Source organism: Rhamphochromis sp. 'chilingali', assembly GCF_963969265.1.
Source record: "Rhamphochromis sp. 'chilingali' genome assembly, chromosome: 7".
NCBI classification, from domain to species: domain Eukaryota; kingdom Metazoa; phylum Chordata; class Actinopteri; order Cichliformes; family Cichlidae; genus Rhamphochromis; species Rhamphochromis sp. 'chilingali'.
The window spans coordinates 36,239,632-36,264,882 of NC_137934.1; the positions used below are offsets into that span (position 1 = coordinate 36,239,632).

The following is a 25,251-nucleotide window of genomic DNA, read 5'->3' on the forward strand; positions in this document are numbered from 1 at the left end:
CTCAGGTTTGAGATTCAGGTTCACAGCAGAAGAATTAATAACAGTGGTGCTTCGGAACCGTGACTAGAGAAAGCAAGTTACTGCTTCACTCAGATATTTTGGATATGCAAAAAATTACTTGGCTCACACACTTTATGGGCTTTTAATGGAATGAAAACCTGGAAGGAGAGGGCAAACCAAGTCATTAACGTTTTGCACATTTTCATGGCCCACGAGTGCAAGTGGCTTTCAGTATTCCAGTTATTGGTGTGAAAGACTTCCCAGATACAGTAGTTACCCTATCTATAAACATATGGCAGGCTAAAGAGACGCATAAACTAGACTCATCCATAGATAGATGGATTTAGTCAGTTTTAACTTTAAACAAATGATTCCATTTATCTTGTCATACTTATTACAAAGCATGTTTTATATTCAATATAATAATGGAGGAGGGTTAAATTATTTCAAAACTGCACTCGAGTTTAGACCTTGAGCAACAGCGTAGTAGATTCTTGTGGGATTCCCGCAGATGTCTTGAACGCATCACGATGGGCCGGGCACTGGAGGCTCTCCCTCCTCCCTCGGCTCTTTAGCTGTTTCAGCCGCCTTCAATCTCGTTCTGGGCAGCGGCTCGTTTTGCGAGAGGGAGGGGAAACTGCCCGTCTGTCACTGGGAAATCCTGATCGCTACCCTCGGTCTCAGTTAGCGGGGAGTGAGCTGTGATAGAGGCGCGCAGGTCTTCAGAAAGGATTAAATTCAACTGAATGAAGCGCACACGAAGTTCTTCGGCAGCGACGTAAGAACCCTTTCTCGTTATTACTAAAGCCGTGTCCGATCGTGTTTCTGCCTGTGACCTTTCACGCTCCTGTGCGGTCCTCTATTTTTCCACACAGAAGTGAGGAATAACTGCTGAGTTAACTCGCCCACTTCTGACAAACTGACAGCTTTAACGTTTTTTAGTGGCATGTGTTTCCCCCTCCGTCATTTCTGTACCTGCCGCCTGATAATAAATGCCTTTTATTACTTTTCTCTTAGATTGTGATTTCTGGGCATCATCTCTAACTTTTCTCTTAGTTTCTCTTAATTTCTCACTTTTTTTCACTTGAACTTTTTATGATATGCTTGTTCCAGAGCACATTTTTCTGTAAAGTGTCTAAGAATGGAATAGCCAAACTTTTTAAACTTGTTGTGATGCAGCTTGGCAGAAACTATGTTCCTGCTTTTGTGGCTGCTGATGGGAAGGAGGGGAGGAAACAAGCCCCTGCGCGCCTCTGTGCAAAGCAGCTTCAGTCAGGGTGTGAGTCAGACATGGATGAATAGCTGGCGAGGTGGAGTCCCTGGAGGACACGGATAGGAGTCCTGCAAGTGGAAAATAGTTTCAGATGCTCGTCTTGATCTAAATTGTTTCCAAAGAAGGGGGGGGGCAACAGTGCTCAGAGTAGGAAGAAGGGCATGAATAACAGCCCTGAGTTGCTCAGTTCCACCTGCAGATGATGATGATGATGATGAGTGAGCATCACTTTATTGACAGCTGAGCTTTTTCTCTGCTGCACATGTTTGGTTGCACGCTGGGCAAAGGTAGGATTATTTGAACACATTCACGTCTTTTTCCGACGCCGTGGGTGTGTATTTATGCACGATTTATTTATCCTGTTTTAAGATGGTGCAACAGCTGATCACATGGAATTCATTACTTTATTGTTTTTGGAAGAATCTTTTTGTGATTTTGAGATTTTGATTGGTTCTTGGTAGGCCTGCGTACTTTAACGAATCAGTACACTGTGATATGGTAGAGGAGTTTGTTTACACCGTGACTGCGATCCTATTAACATCTGTGATTAATCTGAAGTCTTTGTAGGAGGTGTTGCAAATCAGCGAGAATCGTGTCAGTGTTGAATTCTTCTGTGCGACGGAGTGTGATGCAGGTATTAAATGCATGGCAGATTCCTATTTCACTATTTTGTCCATAGAAGTTTCTCAACATATGTTAACATCCTGGCTCCAAATTCCACATGCTGTAACATGGATGCAAGCAGGGAATCCTTGTTTTCCATCTCACATGCAAATGACTGTGGGTGAGAAATCTGTCTCTACAACATTTAAGCCTTCAAGTGTTTCATGACCCTGCCATGAGCACTGTTTTTATAATAACTGAGATACACTATATGCAGTCTTACTCCCACCATAGCTTTTGTGAACTGAGTTACCTTTTTCCCTGTAAGTTAAGAAAATAAAAAATTGCTAAAAAAAAAAAAAAGGAAATGCACAGCATAAGTTGTTGGATTGGATTAACATTAAAAATTTTGGAGTTTTTTGGGGGAAATTTTAGTTAAATACAGTAATATCGTCATAAAGGATTCCTGTTAGGTTAACGTGAAACTGAAACCTTTGTGATGATTCTTTCAGTAATTATACTGAAGTGATAACAATGCTTTGCATAACAGACTTTCCCCAAAGCTGTTCCAAGAATCACATGAAGGTGATGGCAGGTGTATACGTGCCTTTAAATAGATGAGATGCTTCCTCTACTGATGTTTCTGCTTTACATGAATTCATTGAATCCTTTATGGTCTGTTTCCACCAGATAACAAACCTGTCGGCCAGTTTGCTCTTATTTTCAGTGGATCCTTACAAATTTGGCCACAGATTGGCTTGCTAATGATTGGTGTATTAGAATAGAATAGAATTCAACTTTATTGTCATTGCACATGTCACAAGTACAAGGCAACGAAATGCAGTTTGCATCCATCCAGAAGTGCTGGATGTATTGTACAGAAGTGCTGTAAGTATTACACTCAGACCAAACGCATAGTGCCTGCTGTGCATCTGTGGTGTTGTTTTTCACCAGGACGCTGTGTGTCTGGGGTTGGTGTATCACTGAATTAAAAGATTGTATTCATTTACTGCCTCGCTGCTCTTGTTTGGCACAGAAACAAGCAGAAGTGGAAAGCTTCACGATGATGGTCGATGGAAAAAAAATAAACAGAAAACATCTGAATTTGATTATATTTCTGTTAGAGAGAAAAGAAAGCAAATTGCCTATTTTTATCTAACATCTATATTCACGACGTCTAGTGAACAGTTACATGGGCAAAATACAGAAAAGATCTCCCTGTAATATTCATTCCTCCTGCCTGGTGTGTTTCATGAATGAAAAGCAGTTGAGTGTGAGGCGGGAGAGAGGGAGGTGCTCATATCAGCGAGAGACCTTTTTTTTTTTTTAATAGAAAAATTGCATTTAGAATCTCCTTGGCTCTGCCTTTTGCAAAGACTTTTAATTGTCACTATTTATTCAGGTCACGACAAAGTCCTGACTCACAGTCCCTTTGGAGATCCAAGCACCTTAAACAGCTGTGTCTCTTTTTTCTGTCCTCAGTGAGATTCACCACAGCCAAAGCCTATGTGGTCCATGCTCTCGTGATGACCGCTACAATGTAAGTATTACTGTCTGTTCTCTAATCTTCTGTTCGTGGGGTGTTGAAAAGAGCTCGCTGCATATGCAGAAGTAGCAACACTAGTTTTTGATTTTGTATCCACAAACTTGTAGTCTGACGATCTCAAACATAAGACCCGGGGGCAAGAATTTGGCCACTGGACAGCTTTGAAAAATGTGAAGAAGAGAAAGAATTTTGGACAGTCTTATAATTTTTATTGCTTTTCCTACTAATAAAAAAATGACTCCCATGAACATTCATACTACACCAAAGTAATTAAGTAATAGAAAACAATTAAATGACATAAAACTTCTACTGTGGAAGATTTCAGCTTTATTCAGTGGGTCCAAAGTGGAGAAAAAAGCTACCAGAACATTTCTGTAATTTTACACATTTATTTCTTACAATTTAAGTCCAAAGAACAATACTTATAGATTAACTACAGTATGTAGAAAAACAGAGAAATTCTCTTATAATTGCATTAAAAAAACCTTCTAAGATCTTTGGAGGATTAAATGTGCTGTTAAACTTCTTTTCTCTGACAGAAATTTGAGTTTCACTGGTCCTGCGTTTCACTGGTCCAAATGAGTCAGAGATCCCTTTTTGCACAGTAAAAATTTCGTACCTCACAGACAGACATAAACACTGGCTTATTTTTTTAAATTATGTGTTTATTTGCCTTCTGAAAGCTTTGTGAGATGAACACTTTAGAAACTGTATGAGTTTTTCAGAGACTCCATGAGAAAGTGTCTTGTTGGAGCAGCTCATGGTTACATATGTTGCAACTTGGAGCAAGTTAAAGTAAATGTGAGCTACCTTCAACCTGTCCTCAGGCACCAACCTCTTGGCACTTAAATGGTATTAAGCGGTTGTGAACTGTCATTGTCTTGTGTTGTAACAGCCCAGGTTTTTATGTCAGATGATTACGTCTGCAGAGAAGTCGGTCCAGTTCTTCCAGTGCCCTTCCTGCAGAAAACTGGAATGCATTCCTTCTACTCCCACTGCTTTCCCATATCTGTTCTTGAAAAACCTTTTTAGATTGAGTGATAGTAATCAATCAGTGACTCATAAAACACTGAGTTTTGCACAACCTTACTTTGTTTTCATGCTAAATGAAAATCTATCCTTCAGCATTTTCTTTTTTCTCTCCATCGCTCCATCTTCCTATTTCTTATTCCTGCTTTGTTTCCCTACAGGGTTCAGTCTGTAATGCTGACAGGCCTTGTGTCTGTGTTCCTGGTCTCCTACGGTGAGTTCCACCTCCAGCACATCATCTTTGACCTCCCAGCTTGTAAGCTTAACCTCTTCTAGCCTTTAAATAGTTTTTCTCCTTTAAATAAACAGTGCTTCTCACGTGTGGTGTGCGTAGAACAAAAAAAGTTTACTTTTTTTAGTTTACTGAAAGATTAATTTAAGAAAGTGTTTATTTTAGAGAAAGTATATGCTCCAAACACTTCAAAGACACACACGTCACCACGTGTCTTTTATCAATCTCGCACACTAAATTTGTACACCATCCGTGGATGTGTTTCTACTTAAGATGCACATCCACATCAGTAAGAGGCTGTAAAAATTGATTTTTTGAGATTTTGGCAGAAAGATTTTGGTCTTTTAAAGACGCTACACATATAACGGCGTATTTACACCATTGAGCCCTGCTCTCAAAAACTGATATAGATGCAACACTGTCTGTGAAGCTGGATTTAGAAAAATAAGTGCTTAAAGTTAAAGTTTTAGCTTGTTTAATGCCATCTTCTCTCATTACGAACGTGAGGCAATGTGGTTGGTTGGTTGGTTGCAGCTAATAGACTTACATTAGCTTATGTTAGGTAACTACTGACTTTGTCGCTATATTTAGCGAGTTTTCAGACCCCCTTAGCGACTTTTCTTCTAAAAACCGACTAGCGACAAATCTGGCGACTTTTTCTGGTGTTATTGGAGACTTATTTATGACGACTTTTTGACGTGAAAGTGCAGGTTGCTCTTAAGACACCTATGCGTCCAAACAGCAAATGAAACGCGCACGAGCAAAGCCGCCGCTCCCGCACTAACTGTAACGCAGTCAATTCTTCTTTTACTGTTATGCTGTTTTGTGGATCACAAGGTTTAAAATTACTTATAAACACACACACACACACACACACACACACACACACACACACACACACACACACACAAAGTAACTCCACCAGAGTGCCTATTCCGGGTCACTTTTGCACAGGTCCAAGCCCGGATAAAGGAGCACGGTTGGAATTGTGACATTAAAAAACAATAATTGCTAAAATAAATTTAATTTGTAGTTCTAAATAAATTCTAAATGCATTTAACACATGCTTTACTCACTTTATGTCTCGTTCCACGTTGTTATTTCTCTCTTCAACAACTTAGGTTACAATTATATTAGCATGACCAATTATGCAAATTAGGCGATGACATCATTTAGCGACTTCTAGCAACTTTTAGGACACCCAATAGCGATTTTCCTTACTTAGGAGTTGGCAACACTGATCTGTTGTTTGGCTAGCTACACTCAGACGGGAAAGTCCACCTGTTAGCTAATGTTTGTCAGTTTTTGAGAGCAGGGCTCAATGGTGTAAATTAGCCTTTATATATGTAGCGTTTCATGTCCTCTTTAAATCAAGATGTAATTAATTTTCTATAGACATAATGTCTGGGATGCTCACATGAATGGCAGAGTTGGTTATGTAGCCTCTTACACAGAGGTCCAGTTTTATCTTTATGTAATCTGATCAAATTAATACGTGTGAAGAATGGCCAAGCAAGAAGTGTGGAAGAATTATTTATGTATACAGTGCTTTTCATAAACACGAGTACAAGTAGCACACAAATCAAAAGAATAAAATCTGTCGGTCATATTTATCAGTAAACAGAATTGTCTTTAGCAGACTTACTTGAGTCTTATCTGAGGCGCTATTATTTTTATCTTTTCAATTATTGCTCGTAATTTCTGCTTATGTCAGTTTTGAGTAAATCCCTATTTATTGCATTACGCTTACTCTTTCTTTCTAAGAAAGGCTTCTTGCTTCTCTCTCCTTTCGCCTTTGTCACTGAGACACAAACACAGACTGTCATCACATTCGGCAGATGTTCAGCATCCAACTTCCATGAAAGAGCCGTTGCTATTGCACAACATTTTAGGGAACAGAAACAGTCAAAAGAAGCAAATGTTCCAGATAGCTTTGACCTTAAGTAGGCTGTCACTTTAATGAGATATAAAATAAAACATATTTTGCCTTTAAATTAAAAAAAAAGTAAAAATTGTAATACACAGTAAAGGTCTTGTTAAAAATCTGCTCGTGTGTCATCCCCACTTAATTTTATTGCCTCCCTGTGAGCAGGTGCTCAGAGTTTGAAGCCCGAGGATGGAGCCTCTCTGCGTTCAGGTGCCGGGGACCTCCCGTGGCAAGATGAGCTGTGCTGTGAGTCACCTTCAGCCCACCTTGGTGTGGAGGGAGGCAGCGCAAATTCACCAGAAGCAAACCTCTCCCAATCAAATCTCCCACACAGTCCCGGCTGCACTTTTAAGAGCTCGAGAATTGATTCACATCATCCCCGATCCTCTGGCGGTAAGAGTTTAGCGCCAACATGTTTCATAACACATACATTAGGCCTTAATACAAAGTGTCTGTCATTGTTGTGTGTAGATACTCATCTGTGTGATCACTGAATCACGTCCAGGTCCAAACGGGTCTACTCAAAACGTGAATGAGATCATTTCATTTCTGTACGTTGACATACTGAAATCTAAATTATGGTCGTCAGGTTTTTGCAAAACCTCTAAAAAGTGTATTTTTTTATTTTGCGTTGATGCAGAAATTAACATCTGATGAAAAACTATTGTGTACTTATGTTGCTCCCACTTTCCTGTCAGTGTGGCTGATGAGTCAGTGTTCATAAGGTTTATCTCACTAGGATTTCGTGTGTTTTTATTCTTTTTTTTTGCAAGGAGAAAAAATACTCAGCACATAGGATTCATAATTATAAAATCCCCTCTCTGTGTTGTATGGATCTGAAAGTACACGGGGAATGGTGCAGAGAATTTGTTTATTTGCACTGATCTATTAGGTGCTGTGTTGTGTAAGGGCTTCCAGCTTTATGTGAATTTTAAATCTCGAGATTCTTTATGATGCCTAACAATCAGGAGTGATTCACCTTCTGTAAAACACTGGAGCTAGACGAGATCAGGTAGGTGGTTTGATCCCTGGCACCTGTCAAAGTGTCCTTGGGCAGGATATACACTCCCAAAACGAACCCTTATTTACACTGGTAAAAAAACAGAAAAACAACTGTGTATGATAAGAATAGCGTGCTGTTTTAACGGATTAATGTAGCATAAAGTGCAAAGTAGGTGTCGAAAATTAAGAATTGGGTGCATTTTATTTACAGACACAAACAGCACGCACTTATGCCTCTTTCATTCATGTTTTTCCACTGCTTTCAGCAGCCAGACGTTTCCCACAGTGATGGGAAACTGATAAAACCGATCATTTGCCTATATATGTAAAGCCTGTACGTGCAGTAAATAGATTTGATGGTCTGTTCTATTTCTGATTGTGGCATGAAAGCTAACTGTATTTCAGAACTTTTACTTGAGCAAAGAGCCCAAGGTTGTTCATGCAGCTAAGGATTTCAGTGCTAGAGAGGGTTTGTTCCTTTTTACCAGGCTGGAGGAGGCCTCTCCCCAGACTGCCACTCAGTCTCAGGCTTCTTCTAAGAATATTAAACCAGGCTGTTTTCTTAGAAGCCTTCATTTGGAGGTCTGCCAACAGTCTCCTAACATGCAAATGTAATTTCGTTTCAGGCACCTGTTTGGACATCCTCTGCAGAATTGATGGAAACTGGCAAAATTTAATCTGCGATCTTCGGTCTCGTGGTCAGCCGTCCGACAGTCTTATGGCAGTCAGCTTACGGCGGCAGTTGTGAGTGTGAAGCGGCTCTCGTTAATGGCTGCGTTTTGCCTGTTGAGTGTGTGTGAATGAGTGATTGTGTGTGCCTTTGTGTGTTTTAGTCTGATTGGCGATGTCTCAACTGCTCACTGGGGGGTTAAGTGTTTATCTTACTGGCTCCAGGCTTGTACTGTGGTAGGCTAATGCGATTAGGTTAGCACTGACCTAACAGGCACTTGAGAATTTTACTCAATGGTTTCCCCCTCAAGTCTGATTTATTAGCTGTTTTGACATTTTTTTGAGCACTTAAAGTACTTTTTCTCCAAGTCAACAAAGATATAAGAAAATGTAACAAAAGATATAACACAACAGTGAATTGAATAGTGAAATGTCACTCAAATGCACCACGCTGAAACATGATAATCTAACATACCAAGAAATGCCAGAACTTTCTGACTGAACTGTTTTACCATCTGTTTACAGATTTCAGCAAGATGGTGACTATCCCGCATCTGAAAATCCCGTTGTTTGTGAGGCGCAGGATTCCTTCATGTGCTCACTCACTCTTGACCCAACAACAAGCTTTGTCGCCATGGTAACTGTCAGCATCTCTGATGCCGTGGCTCCACCAGTTCTGCTCAGAGTTCCTGCCCGACCTGGTGAGAAAGCCATGATTCATAGCGGGAGTCACACTAATTAAAGTAATAATTTCAGCTAATAAGTTTACCTTGTAAGACAGTGACATCCAGGTATTTGGTCATTTTTCTGGTGTTTTATATGTGTGACCACACTGTTTTAAGTGTATTACGGTTACCAATCAAAGAAGCAAGTTCCCAAACAGTCTTCTTTTTTTCCACACATGAAAGGTCCTAAGAATACATCTAGTCTATGTATGACGGTAATGCCGAACCTCTCATTGGTTAATTCTCCATTCTGACGTCCAACCTTAACATGATGGACAGATAAGGAGAAAGACCTTTCTATAGCTGCACCGTGACCGGAATACAGCTAAAAGCGTGTGTGTGCAGCCGAGCTGTGAGATCTCCGCAGTAACAGACAAGCACTTTGCATGCTGAGTTTGTTCAACCAGACCGCTTAGATGAAACGGCACGGAGCAGAAAAGAAACTGAGTAGTAACAGTCAGGCTTTTGCTGTCTTTTCACTGCACCGCTGCAGTTTTATCCTTTTGGTTCATTTAATTGAACTTCAGTGATCTTGAAACCAAACTTGTATTATTCATGTCTTGTAAAAATAGAGCCCCCTTAATGAGGTGTCGATTTTACATTTTCTCAGCCAAAACTCTAGGTTTGAGGCTCTCCATTTGGCGTATATGTATTTACAATGTGTTATATATTGTTTGCATCATGTAAATGGCTAAAGTGGCTGTTGCCTTTTTGTGTTTTCTCTGTATTCTTGGAAAAAGAAAACACTTTGTGGATTCAGTTTATTCAGACTCAACTGAGTTATAAGAAGCACCAGGAACTGGCACTCGAGGCTATTTCCTGTTACCTGCACTGTGTGAACTGTCATTAAGCAATGGTGCTGCAGTTGTTGTCATATTAGGGAGGGCGTAACTGTTTCCTGATCTCGATTTATGTACATGTGCAAATTAGGCTTTGTGATGAGGAGTAGAAGCACTTCATGTTCCTAATGGCGGAGTAGTGTGGGAGCAGAACGATTTGGCTGTTACTCATAATGTTTATTGATCTCTTCTCGCCCCGTGGGCATTTTTGTGGTTTTATGAGACTTAATTATCTCAGGTTGTTTGTGTCATAGTTGAACATGTGAAATGGGGCTTTGTTATCAGGCCTGCTCCACCTGTCTGATGTTTGTCTGGGTCCACGCTGCTGAGAAACCCGCCTGAAACAAGCAGCTTTTTGTACAGTAGTGTACGTTATGTGATTTATAGATTATTAGTAGCATGCTTTGATGACATTTTACTGTTAGACTAAAGTGTAAAGTGAACTTGCCTTTTATGCCTGGTTGAGAAAGTAAATTGCATTCAGCTTCATTTATTTCATTTTAATAATTCAGAATTGGAGCTATCATTAGATTTGCATGGCTCTAGTGGCATACTGTCAGAGTGACAGTAAATAACAAACAGTACCAGAAGGAGGCTTTTGGCCTTGTTTTCTTTTTATGGGCCATGAGCTAAATCGGGTTGTCTGGTTGTAACCTGTGATGATGCACTCTGACAGCACTGCAGAGTAGTTTTATGAATTTGTCAGATGTGCTGTATATTGATGGTGTTGTGAAGCTTACGTTGCTGTAATCTTTTTCTCCAGAGAAACCTAGTCCTCCAGGCAACCTGTCACACACTCAGACCATCGAGGCAGAGCTGATCGTGCTCTGGGATGACCCGGCCGACTTTGACGCTGGTCCACTGAGATATGAAGTCCGATACTCCTCTGGCACCACTCACCCGGCCTGGCAGGTAAATACTAACTATTTATACTTAGAAGATTATATAAGAGGTGGAGAGTTCTACTAAGAATTTGCCGTCAATTAACAGGATTTCCTGTTTTTTTTTCTTCATACCTTTGCATGTAAAATGTCAGCTAATATTTGAAGCCTGGTTGTTCACCACAAGTCCCCCAGGTTAATCTACTGAGTGTTTTTGCTTGGATCATATCGGCTTTAAAAAAAAATTCTTGATTCATAGTGATTGTTATAAATCACATATAAATGGTAAAAATAAAATGGCCTGTATTTGTATAGCACTTTTCTAGTCCCTAAGGACCCCAAAGCGCTTTACACAACCTGTCATCCACCCATTCACACACACATTCACACACTGGTGATGGCAGCTACATTGTAGCCACAGCTGCCCTGGGGCGCACTGACAGAGGCGAGGCTGCCGGACACTGGCGCCACCGGGCCCTCTGACCACCACCAGTAGGCAACGGGTGAAGTGCCTTGCCCAAGGACACAACGACCGAGACTGTCCAATGACTTTCCCTCTCTGCTTTGGGCACTCTGCCAAGCTAAGATTTCACAATCTGCTTGAGTAACATCAGTGTACTCTTAGGCATGTTTTTTTTCCTGCTTCATTTCACAATTAAAATAGATTCTTCATCAAATGCATCATGCTTCATAACGATAATAATCAGCTGCTGCATGTAGAAACAGTCCAGTTCCAGTTGCAGTTCCAGTTAAGAGGACTCTAAACAAAAGCAGCAGCCATGCTGTGACGATGGATTTGACTTAGTCATCACTCCAAGTGGACAACACCCAGCAGTCTGTGGGTACATGTGTGCATGTTCTTCAGTATTCCTTATCTGTCTCCAGGTGGTGTCTGCGCCTGGAGAGCCCAGAGTGTCTTTGGATCTGAAGCCCAAACTAAACTACACCGTTCAGGTCCGCTGCTCCGGCCCGGAAGAGCCTCCACTGTGGAGTGAATGGAGTGAACCTCACCACATCCGCCTGGATAGTAAGAGCTGCTTCCTCACAGCAGAACCTTAGGAGATGATTCATGGGACCAGCTTCTTATCTCTCTAGAATTGTTTGAAAATCACATATAGTCACTGTATTCATCAGTTGATCCGGTACTCCATTTCATATAAGAACATATAAGAAGGAAGTGTAAGAAGTTAGTAAGTGTAAGATTCATCAGGGAGTAAAGGATAATATAAGTATAAAATTATCTTTTTTTTGCAGTGAGTCTAACATTTTAAACCTGTCCTGGTGGCTGTGGGTCAACTCACATTTCTCTGAGAGGCTCATTCAGATAGGGTCAAGCACTGAGCGCAGTTATGTCCAATCCAAGCTCATTAGACTGAGTCACTGAAAAACTCATATGAGTATTTCATCAGAGGTCATTCTCCAGGTTAATGATCAGCATTAAGAGCTCATAAAAGGGATTATTTACTGTATAGTCTTTTTATTTGATCACCTGTAACAAAAACAAGAAAAACTAAAAATTAAGTTTTAATTTATTAGGCAAAATAACAAACTGAACCTATCAGATATCCTAATCAAATAAAGTTAATAGTGCACTTTACAGTTTTTGGACAGCAACAATAATTATATTTCAACATAAAAAATATTGATTTAGGTAAATACAAGTGTTAACATGGGATTGCTTTGGTAAAAACACTGAGTGTTGGTCTAATAAATCTGTCAAGCACTGTCTGTATCATTAGTGCATGCAAAACATTTTTTAAGTTATTCAACTCAAATCACAACAACAGTTGCATCAAGGTGCTGTATGTTGTAGGTAAAGACTCTACAGTAATATGAATTATGAAACTGAAAGTTGAAAAACAAGAGCAAGAACTGAGACATAACAATTGTTTGCATGAACTAAAATCAGAAGCCTTCATGTCAGCTGATCAGTGACTCATACTAAACTTGGGCTAATTGATTCCAAAAGCTTTACACAGCACAAGTGACGGCGTCTTGTTGTATTGTCACAGCAGACATATTTGTGATGTTTTTCCTAGATAATAGATACTGTTACCCAAAGACTGCCCATGTACTGTGTGTCAGTGGTACAGTAGTGTGTGTCATGGGGTTAAAAGTTTGTGAGACTCAGCAGCTCTGAGTAATCCCGCTAAAACGAGCCACACAGTCGTCCTTGTAAAACAGCAGTAATTTCGATGATGTGAGGTGTCTTGGCTTGAAGGGTGACTCAGAAACCTCTGGCTAAAACGATGCCAGAACAGAAGAACACGCCGCAGACGTCCTGCTGAAGCATTCACAAAAGTTACATTTTGAGTGAGTCAGTGCTCCTCACAGAAGTTTCAGGTGGCTGTGTGACAGGAGTCGGATAGCTCCCCTCTCGTTCTTTTAATGGCAAACTTTGACAAAGTTTTCATAATTCCATAGAAAGGTTTGTTTTTTTCTTTTGTAAAGGTCTACGTGACAACTGTGGGTGAATGAGAATGAGTCATGTGTTTGATTTGTTTGAGGGTCTTTGTTTTTGTCATCTGAGTGACATCCATTTGGCTTTGTGTCTTTTGTAAAAGGCTTTTCAAAGTATAAAAGGTTAAAAATGAGATTTCTTCTTTGAGGCAGTAAACATAACATAAAATGACGTGTTTTTTTTTCTTTCCTGCGTGCAGCGGTGAGCTACATCCCCAAGAAAGTGGTGGCTAGACCCAGGGAGAACGTAACAGTATACTGTGTATTCAACGACCACAGAATGAATGCCAGCATGGCCGTGTGGAAGCTCAACTTCCAACCGCTGCCTCCACCCACCCTGTACCACCCAGTCAACCAGTGGGTAAGAAGTACAAAAAAAACCCCTCTCCCTGCAGAGGTTTTTGTGATGCTCGGAACATTTCTGTGGGCCTATTTTTAAAAGAAATACAGCCTCCAGTACAGTAAATATTTTTGTTGACCCAAACCAGGTGAGCAAGATCACATTGCATCCTTCAGAGAATCAAATGTATGACCTCCTGAGGTGTACCGAAGAGTGGAGCATCCCTTACAGCCAGATCTATGTGGAAGGTGAGCTTTGTTGGACCAGTAAAAACAAGTCTAAGTGTTATCCAATGTATTTCTCTTCCCTATTTTATAGCGAAAGTCAGTTTCTTATGTTTTAAAGTTGCTTGAAATCCATGTCCCTTCAGTGTTCATTTGACAAAGCAGAGCGGCGACTTGTGAAAGCACAACAGCGTGAACCAGAATAACCTCAGTGTGCAGGGGCTAGCTCAGGTGATGTGTTTGTGACTGTCACCCAAATTAAATTTGTTTTTCTTTGTGTGTTTCAGGAGCTGACATTGATATAAAGTGTGTAACCAACGGGGACATTGACGCCATGGACTGCAGTTGGACTCACAAACAGCCGGATAAGCTCAGATTTCAATCCAAGTAAAGCACCTTTTCCAATCCAGTTGATATTTCCGGAGTGTTTATGTTTCTTAAAAGATGCTGCATTGCTCATAAAACTTTTGTGTGATGAAAAGCTGGAAGTTACTATACACACACACACACACACGCACACACACACACACACACACACACACACACACACACACACACACACACACACACACGCACACGCACACGCACACACACACACACACGCACACAGTGTACCAGGACACCAGGTTCACTGAACACACCCTCGACCTGTGTGTTTAGCACTAGAGAAGCAATATCAGGAAGTTTATTTCAACAGTGGAATGTAAGTGTGAGTCGTTAGTATTATACAATACAATAGACTACAATAGTAAGTCTCCTCTCTTTAAAACCAGTGTGGCCTGACACGATTATGCAAGCTCGTTCTAACTGACTGATGTACTGCAGATGTAAGTTTAAAGATGACGAGAACATCTTATTTCATATTTCAGATCAGATTGTTTTGCTCAGACTTCAACTATTCTAGTTGTCACCAGTTCTTTAGTCTTGGTAAAGTTGTGTTTAATATTTTAATTTTTTTTTTTCCTTGAAGTAACAAATCTATGACATCACATTGGTGCATTACTGGTCCTGGAGAGACAGTCGTTATGATGTGCAAGAACAGCTCATGTGGAGACAAAAAAAGAACACGACTTCATCTGTGTCTTTTTGTTTTTAATGTCAGGTGGGCCGACCTGCCATGTGACGAGATGGAGGAGAGGGAGAGAGCGGGTGAGAATCTGGGGGAGATGAGTCCTGCCTGCATGGAGGGCAGGCAGAAAACCTGCACCATCCACCCTCTGAGGATGAACTGCTATAAACTCTGGCTGGAGTTGCCATCGCAACTGGGTCCCATCAGGTCCAAACCGGTCTACCTGTCACCTGTAGATCACGGTGAGAAAGAAGGATTCATTTTAATTAAAGAGCTCCAGGCTTATTAGATGTTCTTCAGCAGCACCGTTACTCCAGGTTTACCACAAAGAAACCGAACTTCTGTCTTTCCTGCAGTGAAGCCTCACGCACCCGCTAATGTGAAGGCAGTGAGCCACAGCAGTGGGGTCCTGGAGGTGACCTGGCAGGCTCCGCCTTTGCCAGTCGATGGTCTCCAGTGTCAGTTTCAGTACTACTCGCCATCCACCGTGAGCCCCCAGCCAAAGTGGAAGGTGAGCTTATCGCAGTTTAGCAACCACACGCTGTGACTGAATGCTTGGTGTGGTGGGTTCACAAATCAATGATTCAAAAAAGCCTCTAAAGTTTGGAATGAATGATATTTCTACAATGATATGATACTGGATGATTGTCAGAACTCTACTGCTGTTAGCTTCCTGTGAAACACCCAGAATAAAATATGCCAAATGAAATATTTCTTTAAATGATACAGGATGCTCTGATATAACCTCAGCTTGTGTGTCTCTTATGAGATCAAACTGCAGTCCTCTGACTGAAAAATTCTCCTGGATTTGGACAAACGCTCTCATTTGTGTTCTCATCTCAAAATTTGCTCGAAATACCAAAAATATAAAGAAATCATTTTCTGTCTTTTCATAAAATAAGGAGGCTAGACAAATGTTCGCTCTGTACTGCGCAGAGCGAACATTTTCCATTAGGAATGCGTGTTGTTTCTTTAATGAGCTCCAAAAATGTCCGCAGCTTCAGGATCCTGTGCGGGTTCTGTGGGCAGAGGTCGCCGTGCCAGATATGTGCCGCGTATACGTGGTTCAAGTGCGCTGCAAGCACACCAACGGCACCGGCTACTGGAGCGACTGGAGCGAGTCTGTCTACTCCACTCCGCAAAACAGCAGAGGTAAAACATGTTATCGAAACAGCAGCGGTGGCAGCCTTGACTTCTGATATGAATGTTCGTTTCCAGTCGCATCTGACCATGTGATTTCTACTCTAATGGACATGGCGCACACAAATGCCATCTCCTAGCAGAGAAATACAAAAGTAAAGGCTGCGAGTGGATGTAATGTTTGCTAATTGATCTCCTCAGCTCCTGAACGTGGCCCTGATTTCTGGAGAATACGTCAAGGTGATCCACACGGAAACCAGTCTAACATCACGCTGCTGTTTGAGGTACATACATTACAGTATTCAGCTTTTTTTTATTAAGAGTTAGGTGCAGTGATATTCTTCTTGTCTGCAGGTCCCTCTAAAAACACAAAAAGATGCTAAACGAGTATTTTCTCTGTGGCTAAACCTGATTTTTATTTATTTTTATTCCTCTGTGGGGTGAAGCTTACTATTTGATCAAATGCTATAAGAAAACACTTCAATAAACCACACTATTCCCTATTAGGTTATTTATTAGTATCGGGAGAAATCTCTGTGCCTGATTGACTAGGGTGATAATCACTTATTGGATAGCTGTGGTCTTTGGGTATCAGTATCCAATAATGAGGAAGAAGCCATATGAACATGACCCAGAAATGTTGCTGTCTGCATTGAGGCAAAGTGGAAACTGTTCTGCGGTCAGACAAAAGTCAAATTTAATATATATTGACGTGAAGAAATATAATACAATCTGGCCCTTGAAGTTACTTTTTCTGTTAGGGAGGATTTGTTTGCTGTTGAGGTCAATGTTAAAATAAGTTCTTTAAAAAGCCAAAAATGATTTCATATGAAGGCAATACGAGCAGAGAGTACAAACGTGCTGAGTTTGGCTCTGTTAGTTCAGTGAGATAGTCAAAAACGAATGTGAACACTTACGTCTGCATTTTTATTTTGTTAAATACGAACGTGTCCGGATACAAAGAGAGGACCAATGTGTTTATTTGGTTATTTAATAAAAGGCTTCAGTTCAAATCTGCCTTCGCCTTTGCAGTTTTGTCGTGTTATGCAATATTTGAAATGAAAAAGCAACAACAAACAAACCACTACATTTTCAGAAATATTTGTGGGCGTTTTCTTGTTGGGGTTTTTTGTACTGCTTAAGTGGTCCTCACATGAGATGACAGTGCCAGCAGAGGCCCACAGCTCATTTAAGTTTGAGACCCCTGCTATAGACTGTCAGCAGCTCTATCAGACAGGAACTGGGACATTCCTCTCCCAAAGTCAAGCAGCTGGTCTCCCAGAAGTTCCCAGATATGCATAGTGTTGGTAAAATAACTACACGTGTTAACCATCTTTTGTATGATGCAAAGCTATTCAAGGCCACTATTTAGAATATTCTTATGAATAAAGTTCAGTAGGAACTACTAAGCTTTGGCCATATTGACCCTTGTTTTCAATGCTTAAATGTTCTCAATTTGTTTTGTAGAATTTCCCACCTTCTGGGAATTCCTATTGTGTGGATGGATTTATAGTCCAGCGTCGGTCCTCAAGCGGATCTGTGCTGAGGGAGAAGATCGAGCTGACGTCCTCCTACAGCTTCGAGTGGAACCAGGAGCTCCAGACTGTGACTGTGGAAGCCTACAATAGTTTGGGGACCTCCACAGACAACATAAACATGACACTGGAGAGACAGCCCAAAGGTGAGTGAGTGAGAATATAACAGGACGTGTGACCAGTCACACACTCAGTGAATTTATTCTATTAGGCGATGTTCTTGTCACTCTAGCCTGAGGCTGTTCTTAATCAATCAATCAATAATATCCCTCATCATCCTCATTATATTAGTATTCCAAAAGAAGCTCAGTGTGATCATGCTGGAGGCTGTCAAGTTTTAGATAAAGAATAAAATAAATCACATAAGCCATATATTGATATAATATCTTTAAATCAATCCAGGATTTCATCAAGAGACAGGCAGTTTTAACAATCTCAGGCTTCACGTTCCTCTGAAAATATAAACCTTAGCTGAGATCAAAAGTGTTCTTGAACACTGAAAAATGTACAGGCTCACAAAAGCAAGGGCAAGATTCTTAGCAAACAGTCCATGAACCTTTCATCAGTTCTTACAGATTTATGGACACTCAAACGTGCACAGACACAGGTGCAGATTTACAGGAAAGAAAAGAACAAGGTGGTCAGTGGTGTCCATTCATGGCAAAATACTTACTGGAAACATCATTTTTGCCAGCGCTTTAATAATCACCAAGGCTTGTATGTTGAGATTTTGACAAGCCCAAGATGAACTCATGTTTCTGTATGTGTTTATTTGCCAGTGTGCTTCTGCCCCAGCCTCATAACACATGCTCGAAATATTTGGCCTTAAAGCAGAGGCCAAAAACATCCATTTAGTTTAAGACTACATCTAAAATAATTATCTCTGGGAGCTCATAAGAGCCATGATACCGACATCCATTAGTTCTAGTGCAGTGAGTGCTAAGAGTAATCGGAACATAGGAAACAAGGCTGATGTCTAGTGTGTGTGTGTGTGTGTGTGTGTGTGTGTGTGTGTGTGTGTGTGTGTGTGTGTGTGTGTGTGTGTGTGTGTGTGTGTGCGTGCGTGCGTGCGTGCGTGCGTGCGCGCGTGTTTGTGTAACATTTTTCTCTTCCTTTAATCATGATTCAGAGAATAACTGTCAGAATAAATTAATTGTCCATAAAGCTGGACTGTTTTCATGATTTGATTATTAGAGAAGAGTTTTATTAGCAGCAACCTGAAGACGAGAGCACAGCAAATTTGTGGTAAATCATTGAGCACCTGACTTAGAAATCTCCTTTGGTGGAGTTCCACACAGAGCAAAAGGACTAACAAGCATCAAGTGGATATGCATTTGTATTTCCACGCCAGTTTTCTTCTGCCCACAAACTTGAATTAAACAGGTTTTACTCGGAAAATTCTTTAAATTTATAAGCGCTTTCACTTTATTCTGGTTGCAGTGAGTTACAGCAGCATAATCAAGCTGGCATAACAAATCTCACACTGAATAAGAACTGTTGAAAACTCTCTAGCAATTAAAAAGTCAAGTCGTGTAGGTTAGGACGACTTAAATTTGCACACAGCAAAAAAGGAAGATCAGTGGTTCCCACATTTCAGCTCCGAGATTATTCCACAAAACACTTTTCCAAAAGGTGGAAAGGCGCTTAATTGAACTGGTCTTTGCTGAAAAAACATACATCTAATTTTAGTTTGCTTGTATGTTTGGTGTAATTGGAAGTGAAATGAATTTTATTTGTTGTTTTTCTTCTTTTTTTGGTGGCTGATTTTTGAAAGCATTGTAAATACATTTCCCTGCAGGAACAATTAAATGACACATCGACCACTTTGAAATTAAGAGACTCTTTTCTGTCAGTTATGCTGTTTCACTTTCCTCTATCATTAAAAAAATCTCTGTAAAATATTCAAATTCAAATATTCAGATTCAGATTCTGGGGGTAACTAAAATTGCTTTGGCTCAGTTTTTCACAGCTGTTTGCAAGAGTCTTTTTTTCTTTTAACGTTTAATGTGTAGTGAGATTAGTGCACATTCGTGCTCCTGTCAGCAGCAACTTTAAATAAATAGTCATGATTACACACGTGCACGTGCTAGCATCACTGTCCTGAATGCTCCTTAAGTTGGTAGCTGAAGCTCAGTGAGCGTTATTCAGCCTTCGATGTTGACAGATGAGAGAAAAGAAAAGAAAAGCAAAGAAAAGCCACTGTGAATGTCGAGGTCATCTGACCCTGGATGAATTCAGTTGTTTCTTTCTGCACTGCAGGTCGCTGCGTGCGTTCATTCCACGTGTTGCTTATCAACAGCACATGTGTGTCACTGTCATGGAGCCTGTTGGAGAACAGCTTGGTGCCTCTGTTCATGGTGGTCGAGTGGTTGCCACACAAGCAGCAGGACTCTGGGCCAAGAGCAGAGACGTGGGCCAGACTGCACTACACTGATCACCCCGTCTATCTGAGAGGTAGTACATTCTCTTCTTTGTTAGTTGCACTGTTATTTCAGAGTCTGGTTATGTTAAGGTAAACTAAGCTGTAACAATTTACATTTATCCCATCAGGTGATTTTTTTGCCTCAGAGGAGTACGGCTTTTTCTTGTACCCTGTGTTTGCTGAGGGAGAAGGGGAGCCGATTTACACTTTAGGTATGCTCACTGCGCACGGGTTGTGTCATCTGCAGCACTAAAGGATGACAAAATGCCTCTTGTTGTTCTCGCAGTTAAAGCTCTCATGTGTGTTACAGCCACCAGAGGAGATCCTGAGGCCTACATGATGCTGATGATCATCTCCTTTCTTTTCATCATCCTGTTTGTCACCCTGGTTCTCTCCCAAAACCAGTAAGAGCTATTCCAGAAAAATGTATTTACAAACTGACACAAATGTGTAAGAGGGTAAAGCAATAAAACATTCAGACTTTTTGCAAAAAAACCTCTCTGGCCATTTTTCAGTGATGTGACTCAGGAACAGGAGAGACTGTGACACTAATCTTTAGCGCTCACCAATCAAAAGTCGTCAATTAGTAAATTACATTTGTCTGGACAGGCCTGGATGTACTGTAAACTGTAGCTTGCCTGGTTTGTGGAGGTACACAGCCAGAACATGATAATTCTAGGGTTCACCGTTTGATCTTGTAAAACTAACCCTGAATATACACGATTAGTTTTTTTTATCCGAACAGACACCTGTAAGAAATGATATATGATAGTAATTTCTATGGTGCAGTCTAATTAAGGGCACAGAGACACTGACCATGAAAAATTAGTGGTGTGACATTTAACAGGTCACCAGGGTGTAATTACGCTTGATGTTGGCTGATAAAAGGTGGAAAAATTAGAGCCGAGAGAGGAAGGGGAAAGGAGCGTTTAGGCATCAAATGTCTAACATGAATATCTGCTACATTTCCAGGATGAGAAAGTTTGTATGGAAGGATGTTCCCAATCCAAGGAAGTGTTCATGGGCTAAAGGAATAGACTTCAAAAAGGTATGAAATGTACACTGTGAATGTCATTGTTGACTCATCCGTTTACTAACCCTAAAATCTTAACATCTAGGTCATACTAGCCCTAAAGAACAACATCATGTGAAAGAAGCTAATTTGCACTGTTTTCAAATAAAAATAGAGAATTTTGATCAGTGTTTCAATCTGCATGCTGGAAAATGACTAAGGTAGCTTAGTGTAAGTCGGAGAAAGTCTGACTCTGACAGATGCTGTTACCTGCCAACACGATCGCTTATTAACATGATCTTATTTTCTTAAAGAGCGAGTGGAACCTCACATATACCTTTTGTTAAATTACAAGTGTTTTACAAGTGTTACAATTACAAGTGATTGTTTTTAACTTTAGATTTTGTGTCAATTAAAAAGAGACCAGAGATATCTCAGCCAAAAAAGAATTATTCAAAAAAGTGCCGCACAAAGGTTGGAGGTTAATCGAGAAAATCACTCTGCAGAGGCACACACATGCAAAGGTGATTTGTGATTAGACACAGGCAGGGACGAGATACAAGCAGAACTAATGAAGATGTGGCAGAAAATCGCAAAGGAGACAAAAACAAAGACAGGAAGTAAATACAAAAAGAGACACATGAGACAGGAAACCATCAAAGTAAACAGGCAGTAGTCAAAAGACACAAAACACTGATAACGGGGACAGGAAACACTTGAAAACAATCATAATAACAGAAAGATAGAGAGAAAAGAAATGAAGGAAATAAAAAAAGACGAGAAAGCAGAAACTAAAAACAATAAAATACCAGGAAAAGGAGCAAGAGCACTGAAATGAATCGATTTAAAAACACTTACCATGCAAGTTCTTCAGTAGTTCCTGTCTATCTTGATAAATAAAGAGGCAGAAGCACGATGACTTTGTAGCTACCTGTGGACAACATGTTTGTCATGCATGTTTGTCGCCATCTGTAGGTTATTAATGCTTGTGAGCGGTTTGCTACCCTCAGGGATCAGTACAGCAAGAAAATATGCATTTAGTCTCTTCTTAACGGTCTTTTCCATCATAAGTGGATTCTCTGCAGTGTTTTCTCGTGGCCATATGCTTCATTATTCATCAGCTCTGAAACTTTCTCCAGGTGGACACCTTTGACTATCTGTTCCGACCTCAGGAAGGTCTGCCGGTCTGGCCGCTGCTCATGCCCTCTGAGAACATCTCCCAGGTCATTATAGTGGACAAAGTTCTGACTACGGCCCTGATCCAAAACCCACTTCCAGACCCTGCAGATGCCTTAGCTGGCTCCCATTCGCCTGGGTTTGACCTGAATGTCGATCAGTTCATGGAGAATGAGACTCTCCCTGTTGAGGGTCCTTCTTCAGCTGTTCTGGATATGTTAACTACTTCAAGCCCAAGAGCAGATGATCTGCAGCCAGCTGATCCCTCAGTGGACCAACATCCAGGTAGCACCGACAACTCTGGGCAGTCTTCAGTCACTTACACCGCTGTTCTGGTCTCCAATCCCGGTCAGGACCAGCAGCCCCCCATTCATCTGCCTTACAAGGATGGTAGTGATAACAGCTCAAGCGATGAGGGAAATTTCTCTGCCAACAACTCTGACATTTCGGGATCTTTTCCCGGTGGCCTCTGGGAGCTGGAAAGCTGTCGTGGTTTGGAGATGGATGACCCGAGGCGCTCCTGCTCGAACAACTCTGTGGAGGAGCTTTCTCAAACATCAGATCAAGAAGACGAGCATGGCGTGAGACGGGAGAAGGACTTGTATTATCTAGGAATGGACTACCCAGCAGAGGATGAGGAGAGTGAGAAAGACGACGAGCAGAGTGAAGACGAAGAAGCCAAAGTGGAGCTGCTTAAAAGTACTCCTTTGAACAGAGGGCACTGTTCCGTGGAGTTGCATCCTTTGCTCAGTCAAGATAACCCGAGCGAGCCCGGGATCCTGCCGTCACCGTCGACGTGTGGCTTCGCCATGCCATACCTGCCTCAGTTCAGAACTGCTACGTGCACAGTGCAACACACACAACTTGAAGCCAGCTGTGATTAACGTGTGCACCATTAAATCCATAATGTGACGCATCAGGATTTGCCAAAGCTGATTTGCATCTGTTCCTTTGGGCATAATGAGGTGTGAGGCCAGAAAAAGTAAAAAAAAAAAAAAGAATTACCTCAAGCTTTGTATGATTGCAAGTTGATGTTCATCAATGCTGCTATTGTGTGCTGTTGGAAAAGACATCAGGAGGGCACAAGCCTCAGGAGAAGGCATTTCTTTCTTTCTTTGTTGGGCATTAAAACCCAGATTTTACTGTGTCATACTGCAACTGTGCCGTATCTGTGGCTGATGTTAAAAAAAGTAGAGCTACAGGCAAGGCTGCGCAAGCAGCATACCGGTCTTTGAGAAGAAAGGAAAAAAGAGGTCTTACAATAGGCGTACAACCGATTACGCACAGGTGGTCATACCATACATGCTCAGAATCAAAGGGTGCTCTTTGTGCCTACGTTTGCACTCCCATATTACAGAAAACCATTCTTTTCATTCTCACTACTGATTCCTTTTTGCTACATTCACAGAAAGATTAAAGAGTTTCACAGAGAATGGAAAAAAAAAACAAGGAAGCGAGAGAGAAAAAAGGCTCATCATCTGCATATTTTCAGCTTTCTTGGCACACATTTGAGTGTAAAGTAAAAGCAACGCTTGGATGTTGCTTCAAAGCTATTGGTGTGACTAAATGAGAACAGCTGAAGGTGGTGAATTACTGCAGGCAACGCTTTTGGACACTTCATGTACTGCAGTGTAGCTTTTGTATCAACATCTGCATGGACTATCTCAGCCATCAAACCATCAAGCCTTTTTGCACTTTGTGCTTTAACGTGTTTAAGAGTTTGTTCCAGTATGTGAGAAACGTGGCGTCTATTTTTGTGCTATAGTTTTGCTTGACAACTTAACTGGACAGCTTCTTTATTCTGTAAGAAAATGAAAAAGATTAAAGAAGGAGAATCCTGAGGATGTTTAAATTGAAAAGTAATGAAAATATAAAAATATGATTGACAGAAATTGTTGTTCTAAATGGAGAATGTTGTCTATTTTTCATGGTGAAATAAAGTATTTATTGTAAGTGTGTTTTTTTTTGTATCACAGGGACTGTTATAAGGTTCACACTGCATGGAAATACAGATACAAAAATAAACTTTTCTTATCGATACACAACACGCTAACACTGAACTGCAGTAATAGTCTGCCACCTTGTGGCTGGAACCAGTAAATACATTAAAATTTCATCAGGCTAAGGTTTGTGTGTCACTTCAGTCAAATATATAGGTAACTACCACACACAGTAAATTTCATAAATTAAATGTGATAACTTTTGTCAATATTTTAGCTGTTGAAAAAGGGTCTGTCTGCATAGTCATGTTACTTCTCCAGCCCGATTGCTGTATGCCCTCATATACACAATTTGAAGTTATTACTAGGTGTCTGATACACATTATTCAAATTTTTTAATGAAGGACAGTATTTGCTGATCAATTCATTCAATACCTTCCTCATATTCAAAATATATAAGCCATACAGAGGGTTTTTATTGTCCAACATGATTACCTGATTCATTTAAAAAGAAATTGTATTTAGTCATCACGTTACAAACCAAAAAAGTCTCACTTGAAATGTATTTGTTTTCCCCTCTGCACAACACAGACAAGTCGATCTCTCCTTTCTTTAAACCACAGGAGCTGTTAACACAGACTGATCGTCTAATAAATAAAATGTAATAACCTGTAAAAAAAAACAATGCAAAAAGTGCAAAAAACTGCACTAATGTGCACCATAATTAATCTGATGACCAAAAGCCTGAAAACAGCCTGAAGATTGAGGCAGGAGTCGTCAAATTCATGAAGAATCTGTTGTCAAGAAGGAGTATCGCGTAAATGCAGTTGCATCTTTCATCCACAAGGTGACAGAGAAGCACTGTGGAAGGAGCCCAGCGGGCTCCTACTTTAGTGATGTCAGGGAGGTTGTATCCTTAAAGGCCCTTTAAGCTTTTGTATTTCCCAAAGAAGGACATGGTGGTGAGAATGGCTGCTAGCTTTGGCAAGGAGATGCTTTTGAAAGCACAGAGGCCATGTCAGAATATGATAGAGTAACAGAACCACCAGATAGCGGAGAAACTGTGGATATGATTATGTATCATATAGGGCTGCTCGATTATGGCAAAAATGATAATCACGATTATTTTCACTGAAATTGAGATCACGATTATTTGACGATATTTATTTAACCCTTTAAGACCTACTATAGAACCAAGTCCACCAGA

General features: G+C 40.7%; 1 protein-coding gene across 1 annotated transcript; it reads left to right on the forward strand.

Moving 5' to 3' along the window:
* The first annotated feature begins 623 nt into the window (after nt 1-623).
* On the forward strand, nt 624-24,013 carry lepr (leptin receptor). The gene is made up of 21 exons (XM_080887444.1): nt 624-778; nt 3,359-3,416; nt 4,613-4,665; nt 6,776-7,003; nt 8,239-8,356; nt 8,807-8,982; nt 10,609-10,757; nt 11,612-11,753; nt 13,387-13,547; nt 13,675-13,774; nt 14,038-14,137; nt 14,853-15,061; nt 15,176-15,330; nt 15,818-15,971; nt 16,161-16,243; nt 17,427-17,640; nt 19,754-19,948; nt 20,045-20,128; nt 20,227-20,320; nt 20,889-20,964; nt 22,068-24,013. Exons 2-21 carry the CDS (start codon nt 3,403-3,405, stop codon nt 22,986-22,988), a joined length of 3,426 nt encoding a protein of 1,141 aa, XP_080743570.1. The 5' UTR covers nt 624-778; nt 3,359-3,402; the 3' UTR covers nt 22,989-24,013.
* Nucleotides 24,014-25,251: the final 1,238 nt, after the last annotated feature.

Bases quoted from the DNA above. Each gene is read 5' to 3' on its own strand.
- lepr (XM_080887444.1), top strand. The intron at 10,758-11,611 runs GTAAATACTAAC...ATCTGTCTCCAG, and splicing joins CCACTCACCCGGCCTGGCAG to GTGGTGTCTGCGCCTGGAGA. The intron at 14,138-14,852 runs GTAAAGCACCTT...TTTTAATGTCAG, and splicing joins AAGCTCAGATTTCAATCCAA to GTGGGCCGACCTGCCATGTG.